Raw genomic sequence first — 8733 nt, forward strand, 5'->3', positions numbered from 1 at the left:
CGAGGAAAACAGAATTTTAGAATTTTAAAAGCAAAGCTGTTTCTGTTCACAAATTAAACGAGACACAAATTGAAAGAGAGAGAGAGAGTCTGACTTTTCCCCTTAATTCTACCAGAGGGAAGAAAATCTTTAGACCGGCTACAGTCCAAGCACCCGCAAGAGGCGCTAAAAATAGACAATGTAACGGCCCCGGGGCTCTGCGCTGTGAGGGAGAGACTACGGGAGCTCCAGGACCTCAGGTAGAGTGGGGGCGGGGCCGGACGGCGGAGGGGCGGGGCTGGGGCGTGGTCGGGCGGGGCTGGGGCGTGGTCGGGTGGGGGCTTTCCCTGAGGCCCCGGCCGAAGCCGGCCTCGAGGGGCGTGGCAGGGGCGTGACCAGGCGGAGCCGCCTGGAGCCGGCTAAAAGGCTGGAGCGCGGCCGCACTTCGTCAGAACATCTCGGTTCGCTGCCATGTCCTTCACGCAGTGCACCGCGCAGGGTGCCGGGTTCAGGGAGCCTGCCACCTCCTTACTGCCTCCTGAGGACGCTGATTCCCGACCGCCCCGAAGTAAGCGGCCCCGTCTAACGGAGCCCGGCAGTGCCTCTGAGGTGGAGTGGAGGCTGCCTCTGGTGCCTCGCTTGTCTGAGGTGGAAAAAGCCTGGCAGTTGTTGTCGCCCAGACCCTTCCCGGCCCTTCTTCTTTCAGCTAATGTGATTTTTGGTAACTCCACAGACTCGCGTGTGGAGAAATCAGTCGGTGGGGAGCAGATATGTAGTCCGAGATGCCCAAATGGCAAATTTGAGGTGAATAGTTGTTTGCAGTCTCTCCCCTCACGAAGTTTTGATTCTGGTTTGAGGGCTTCTGGAAAGTCTTGTGAAGCAGGACTGAATGACAAAGAGGTTTTCGGTGTGCACCGCAGTGACAGAGCTGGAGCAGAGGTCCGTCCGCTTCTGCCCAACCCCTCTACAGACGATATACATGGGGTTAAAAGAAATGCGGCTGGAAAACAATATTCAGTGCAAGGGAGGGACGGTATTCAGGAAGACGATAGTTATGTGAAACAGACAGAAAACCTATTTGGGGATGTTACCTTTTACAAGGAAACCAAATCACCATTTCTTGATATTAAGTGCAGATGGAAAGCTGACGGTGTTACGCCATCTCATAAAAAGGAAAATAACATTTCAGCATCGGCACTAAATATATCAAAATCTCAAAACCAGCCCAGCATGGAAATTGCCAAAGCCAGCTATTTTAGAGATAGAGGCACAATAAGTATCCCTGAGTTTCCAACTGATTTAAATAGCAAAATGTCCTCTGTCTATTTAAAGGGAACAGCAAAGAAAAAGAATGACAAAAACGAGGCATATGTTAGGGATTTCACAAACGTTTACTGGTCCCAAAATAGACCTGATGTTAAGAAGCAAAAGTTACAGGATGATAAAAACATTGTGGATGCCGATGCAGAAAATATTTTTTCTGCATGCTATGAAAGTAACCACCAGTCACTCAGCAACCAAAATATTTGTGTGAGAAAAAAAGACTTGATCAGTTTAAACTACTATAACCACAGTAGTATCAAATCTGATGTAACAGACTCTGAAAAGAGTTTCACTATAATACTGGGGAATGCAAATTTGGAAGAAGCAGAAACATGCCTGGACATTCATACGTTTACCAGATTAGAAAAGTCTCAAAGCCAGGGCTCTAATATTAGTCACATCTCAGAAAAAATAGGGGCACTTTGTTGGATTTGGGGTAATTACAAGACTCAAAGTGAAAATGTTAAAAGAACTGGAGAACAATTGAATTTTCTACAATTAGTAGAAATAGATCTTTTAAGCAAAGGAGATTATCACTATACAAAAGCCCTGAATACACGTGAAGAACAATCAAAGCCTCTCATGATAGGAACACTTGGTAGCCAAAAAGCTTTAATAAGTTTTTTTCAGTTAAATGGTAAAGGAGAAAGCAACAATATGCTACAATTAAGATATTCTGCTACACAGAAAGTCTCTCATTTAAGGAAAGTTTTTGAAAATTCCATTATGGAAATTTTGAATTTTCATGAAAACATCTCAGGAAATCAAAAAAATGATAATGTTTTAAACTGGCATGAAATTTTCAAGGATAAGAAGCGAGTTGATCTTCAAAATCTAATAACTAAGAATATGAATGTCAATAGAAAAAATGATATGTTAAGTGTATGTTTACAAACCAGTATTTCAGGACCTCTAAATAGCATATTGAAAACCAACATAGCTTCTTTGCTGAATAACTTTAACTGTTTCATTAGAATTGAAAATGATCCTAAATTACAAGAGAGATGCATTGTCAAATGGATAATGTATTTGCATTATTCAAAAAATAGTATAGTGGAAAATCATACTGTGTATCTAGCAAGGACTTTAACTTTTTCAAGACTGTTAGAAGGTAACATGAAACCTATGTTAAGAAAAAGAAAGTTATTTAAAACTGAACAAGTTTTTGAAGAGTCTAAGAAAAAACCTTCCCTCACTATGGCGACTAAAAATAAACATTTTCCAATTTTTGAAACATATGAAAAAAATCCTCTTTTAATGGATTTTGATGACATGGATGAAATTTCTTTGACAAAAGACATTTACAAGAATAAGAGTTGTCCTGAACAATTCATGAATGAGGAAAATTGGACTCACTGTACACCTAATGCTGTTAAAACACATGTTAAATCTGGTTCTCAATTTATACAGAACCATAGATATAGTAATGAAAAATTTTATGAAGTAAATATGTATAACCAGGATTTAAATACTGAAAGGAAAAAGGAGCATAATAAGATCAGCATTAGTTTTAAGTGCATTTTTGAAGATTTCTTCAATATTAGGCCCCGGACCATACCAACAAACCACGACATAAACCATAGTGAACAAACCAATCTTGGGACTATAATGCAGGTTCTAAATTTTGGGAACTTGCTAAGTGAAATCAACGGGAAAAAACAAGACTCAATTTTGAAAGAGGAAGTAAAAGTCACAGCACAAAGTTTAACAAACAGTTGCCAAATTAACAAAGACATTAAGATAGAAAAGGAAGAGAAGAATAATTTTTGTTTAATGGATGGCATGTTTTCTATGCAACCAGTTTCACTAATGAGTAAAAAAGTAAATGTGGAAGAAACCAAATATATTAATCAAAATAATGTAGCTGACAGAAATGAATATGAACATGTTTTGCAAGAAAGTGAGTTAGCTAATTCAGAGTATTTTCATCCAAAGAATGACTCTACAGAATGTGTTAATCATCAATTTGAAACTGATTTGAGTCTAGAGAACAATGAATGTTTTCAGGATTTAACTGCCAAGTGTTTATCAACAGAAGCTCAGACAATAGTGAGCAATTTTGAGATGAAGAGTAAATTTGATTTAGTACTTGAAGAACTTCATATGTTTCATGAAATCAGTAAGGAAAACAAAATTGTAAGCACTGCGGAAACAAACAATGGGCAAGAATATTACCTTAGAGAAAATAATGATATTGAGGAGGTAAAAAAGGAGATGAAAGAAGATTTGAAAATGGTTACAGTCAACGAAATATGTGTATCTTCTTTGGTCCGTGATACTATAACATGTCCTAATATGCATAAGAGACACCAAAGTTTATTTAAATGGAAAGCAGTATCCAATAATGGGAAACAGGAAGTTCCAAATGAATATTGCTGTTCAAGAGCAGCAGAGGAAGAATTACTTTATTCCACTTCTAAGGAAGGTATGAAATTAGTTTTAAATATATATATATATTTTTTTTGGGGACAGAGAGAGACAGAGCATGAACGGGGGAGGGGCAGAGAGAGAGGGAGACACAGAATCGGAAACAGGCTCCAGGCTCTGAGCCATCAGCCCAGAGCCCGACGCGGGGCTCGAACCCACGGACCGCGAGATCATGACCTGGCTGAAGTCGGACGCTTAACCGACTGCGCCACCCAGGCGCCCCTAAATATTTTTTTATCATGATAAAAAAATTCTGCTTTTTTTTCTGTGTAGGCCAAATATATAATTTTGGGAAAAAAGGAGATAGAGGTAAAGTGTAAGATAATATTTATTGATGCACATTATTTTTCTATGAAATCCTGTTCAGACATTAAGTAATAGAGTGAAGCTGAAGGTAACATGTGATGAAAATTTTTTTAAAGATTATTTATTTATTTTGAGACAGAGAGAGAGAAAGAGGGAGAGATTGAGCGGGGTCAGGGCACAGAGAGAAGGAGAGAGAGAGAGAGAAAGAGAGAGAGAGAGAGAGAGAGAGAGAGAATCCCAAGCAGGCTGTATGTGGTCAGTGCACAGAGCCAGACGCGGGGCTCGAACTCAGGAACCATGAGATCATGACCTGAGCTGAAATCAAGAGTCCGGCCCCTTAACTGACTGAGCCACCCAGGTGCCCCTACAAGTGCTAAAATTTTTAAAAGGAACCTTGATGAATCCTGCTTCATTTACCCAAATATTAGAAGCCAATAGAAGGAAACATTTTTGAGAAAGTAATTTGTTTATGGTATTAACAATTTATGTAAAAGTTACTTTTTGCTATAACCTATTGATTATTGTTTTCAGACTGTGAAAATCCTCCGCCTAAAAGGCCTGCTTTTTTCTCTGATGAACTTAGGGAGGAAAAAATTACTTACTTACTGAAGGGAGGTAAGATTTTTGGTTATTTTCTAGAATACCTTCTGAGATGACTATTGCATTTTGTGTTTTTAGCATGAGGAGAATATACACAGGGTATTAGGAAATAAATACAAATTTAGCACTTTTGTAAGTGTTAATGGTTTACTGATGCAAATTCCAATAGTTAAAAAATCAGCTAAATATTAAAATGGCTACAATCAGCCATTTGGAATATTACTGGGAAATGTGCTCTACAAAACTGTGTTTAAATATTTGCAGTGATGTGTTGCCATAGCTACGTGATGAGACAGGGGTTAATACATGTATAATGTGTGTGTGTAACATTAATTGGCAAAACCAAAAAAGATATTTATCGAAGTTGACTTTTCATTGATGAGATTATTCTGAATTGCATATTTATTATCCATGTTCTCTATTCTTTAAATATTATGGGGCTTTTTATATTGATATTTTATTAATTAAAAAACATATAATTTAGATATTATTAACATGATGTAACTTATGGCATTTAAACTTTTGACTATTAAAAAAATTAAACTAAAGAAAAGTTAAACAACTAAAAAAGGTCTTTGCCTAAAAAAAACAAGTCTATAGTACCTGAATAAAACACACTAAGTCTAATATCTATTTTAACTTGTGAGGTAAGGGTAAGGTTGAAATTAGGAAACTGTTTTCTTTTTTTTTTTTTCTTTTTTTTTTTTTCAACGTTTATTTATTTTTGGGACAGAGAGAGACAGAGCATGAACGGGGGAGGGGCAGAGAGAGAGAGGGAGACACAGAATCGGAAACAGGCTCCAGGCTCCGAGCCATCAGCCCAGAGCCTGACGCGGGGCTCGAACTCACGGACCGCGAGATCGTGACCTTGCTGAAGTCGGATGCTTAACCGACTGCGCCACCCAGGCGCCCCAGGAAACTGTTTTCTAAATGACTAAATTTGCATATGGTCAGGAATTGCAGGTGCTCAGTAACAAGACTAGATCTAGAAAGAATAACGATGGAGGTGAAACGTATCTACCAAAACATCTTTAGTCATGGACGGTTTCTCAAAGTATCTTTGAAGGAAGATTAGGAAGGAATGTCCGGAGGGTTTTGAAGGAAGATTAGGGAGCGCCTACTCATATGGTCATCGTGGTTACAATTGTGACAGTGAAATTGAGTGTATGAAGAAAATTAAAGTATGTGCACAAACGGGAAAAGAAACGTTACATGTGTTGGAAATATCTGAACCCATATAGTCTACAGGGCCTTCACAAGGAAAAGAGCCTCATCATGAAATATGAAAAATAACGTGGTCAGCCAGGATTATTTAGTACCATGTTAGGACAGTCCTCTTGGATTTACTTTTGAAGTGCATGCAAACGGAGTGGTTTTTCTGAGACTTGTTAAAAATAGTGGAGGGGAAAAGTTGGGGAATGCTGGGAAGGAGGGGGGCTAGTAAAAATGGATTAATTCTGCCTAGGCGGAGTGGGTGCCTGCTTGTGCTTCTGCCTATGGGATTTTGAAGGCATTGGGGAGTGGTGGGTTCTGCCCTGGTGCTGAAATGTTTCTGATACCTACCCACTGGTCATCATGATGCCTCCCATCTACCAGTCATGATTCCGGGGCATCCGGTCTCTCTTTGTTTCTCTCTCCTGTCTCTCTGGTGTGCAAAATACAAGTAGTTTGAAATTATTTTGAACACGGGAAATAGGCCAGTCAGTGCACCAGGTGCTTTATATATCATTTAGCACCAAGCCTTCTCTAACCTGAATGTATAGATGAATCACCTGGGTGTCCTATTAAACGATTCTGATTATTTTGTGGGGTAGGCCAGAAGCTTCTGTATTTGCAACAAGCAAATGTAGATGCTGCTGGCGTGTGGACTTTGACTTGCAAGGATTTAGAAAACATTGGAGTCAGTATTATTTCTAAAAGACTACTAATACATTTTATGACTTTTGAATGTTTAGGATTGTTAAGTAACACAAAGCAATAGATTAATCTGGTGTACAGTAGTAATAAAAGGGATCACAATCTATTCATAAAAAGGTAGGAAATCCAAAGAGATGAGGAACCGTATCCTCATAGCCACAACTTGATGACTGTTTCAGGACATATGCTTTGCAAAAGGCCTCTGTTGATATAAATTGGTTCGGTGATTTCCTACCCATTGCAAAATCACCAGAAGTATCTGTAATATTAGACCATGAAAGAGGAGAGCTATTCTTTGAAAAAGTAATCAAATGGACTAATCATGGCTTTGCTCTGAAATAATAATCTCATAATGAAGTCCCCTTAGTATAAATTGCTGAAATTATCTAATTTATAACCAAATCTAGCCTATCAGACACGACCCAACAATTTTGTTTTATTTAAAAAATGAAAACAACTGGTAATGTTTTTTTCTCTTATTTTTTTATAATTAAGTTTATAGTTTTAATGTTGAATAAAGTACCATAAACTGATTTATAGCTATTTTTGTGTCTTTTTCTCCCTATTTACATATAGTTAAGCTTTGTATTTTATTTCATTATTGTTTACATCGGTAAACACACAGGTTCTGTTTGGTTCAGCTTAATAGAAATCATGCCATTTATCTTTTGTCAGAATTATTATTAGGTTGATTATACTATTTTCAGTAAAATGTGCTATTATATTAAGGTCATACTAATTCATTAAAGCTGGCTGAAAGCCTGATACATTTTTAGCTTTATATTTGTACTTCACTGTTTATTTATTTTTTTAAAAAAGCACTCTGAAAATTAGAGGTATTTTTGTATTTCATTATGAAGCATAGTTAATACTACCTGTCTGTTCTACTGATTTAGTAAAAGTATACCTCCATGAAATGTTTTAAATTTTTTTGAATATGATCGTGTGATGTTAAATAAAACTTTCAAAATCAGAGCCCTCCATTTATACATAAACAGATGAAATACATCTGTGCTCTATTATTGATAATAGTCTCTATTAAAGCCAAATGTAATCATTAACAGCATAGCCTACTGTTTAGCTTCTAAAAAAAATGACATGGTTTTTAAAGCCACAACATCAAGTTAATTATATAGTTTTGTTATTGTTTTTAAGTCAGACTACCTGACTGGAATGATGATTTTTTTTTAGTTGTTATTTTATGTGGGCAAGTTACTTAACTTTTTTTTGTGTTGAGACTCTCACATTTTAAAAATAGGGATAGGATTAAGTAAACTAATTAATTTAAAGCACTTATTAGCTCAGTGACTCAGTAAATGTTTCCAGATCATGATTAGAAGTAAGTAAAACTTGTTGGGATGAGCACTGGGTGTCATATGGAAACCAATCTGACAATAAATTATATTAAAAAAAAAAAGAAATGAAAAAAAAGAAGTAAAGTTTTTAAGCTTAGAAACTACAACTACAATTTTACTCCCTTATGCACTTTTATTATCTTATATTTTAGGTAGTAATTTTTCACATGGAATTTCAAGAGTACTACCTCTTAAGACATGCAGTCGACCAATCAGAATTGGTTTGTCAAGAAAAGCTAAGCTTAAACAACTTCATCCCTATCTGAAATAAATGTTATGAGAACTTAAAAGAAGACGTTGGACTTTAACATTTCAAAACATTTCACTGCATTTATAAGTGTTTTGTTTCCTACTTTGGTTAAATGCTTTCTCTTAGTTTGGGAGTTTGGGGCTTTCTTTATTATGAAGTATGGAGAAGGTTTTGTGTGTATGTGTGTGTGAATTATCTAATTACCTTTAAACATTACAAAATATTTCACTGATGTTTCCATATTATATTATGACATACACATTAAAGGCTTTTCATGATCTCGTAAAACATGTCAACGTATTATTTTTCATGATATATATGTATAAGTCTTTTATAGAGAAGAATATTAGCCTTTATAGGTTTCTCAAAAGTATCTGTGACTCATAAAAATGGTAACAAACCACTGTTCTAATCCACTTGTTTTTTTTTTTAAGTAAAAAATAGAGGTTCAAAGAGGACGGGTAAGATTTTTAAGACCGCAAAATTAGTGTCAGGATTGGGATAGAGGCACTTTCTGAAGAATTCTTTCCTACTTTTCTCTGGATTCATTTTCTAATTACAAAAAATTAACATATA

General features: G+C 36.6%; 1 protein-coding gene across 1 annotated transcript; it reads left to right on the top strand.

Moving 5' to 3' along the window:
* The first annotated feature begins 450 nt into the window (after window positions 1-450).
* On the top strand, window positions 451-8178 carry RAD51AP2 (RAD51 associated protein 2). Its single transcript, XM_030309074.1, has 3 exons — window positions 451-3727; window positions 4567-4650; window positions 8060-8178. The coding sequence occupies exons 1-3, from the start codon at window positions 451-453 to the stop codon at window positions 8176-8178; spliced, it is 3480 nt and encodes a 1159-aa protein (XP_030164934.1).
* The last annotated feature ends 555 nt before the right edge of the window (window positions 8179-8733 follow it).

This window comes from Lynx canadensis, chromosome A3 (genome assembly GCF_007474595.2).
Source record: "Lynx canadensis isolate LIC74 chromosome A3, mLynCan4.pri.v2, whole genome shotgun sequence".
Classification (NCBI taxonomy): Eukaryota; Metazoa; Chordata; class Mammalia; order Carnivora; family Felidae; genus Lynx; species Lynx canadensis.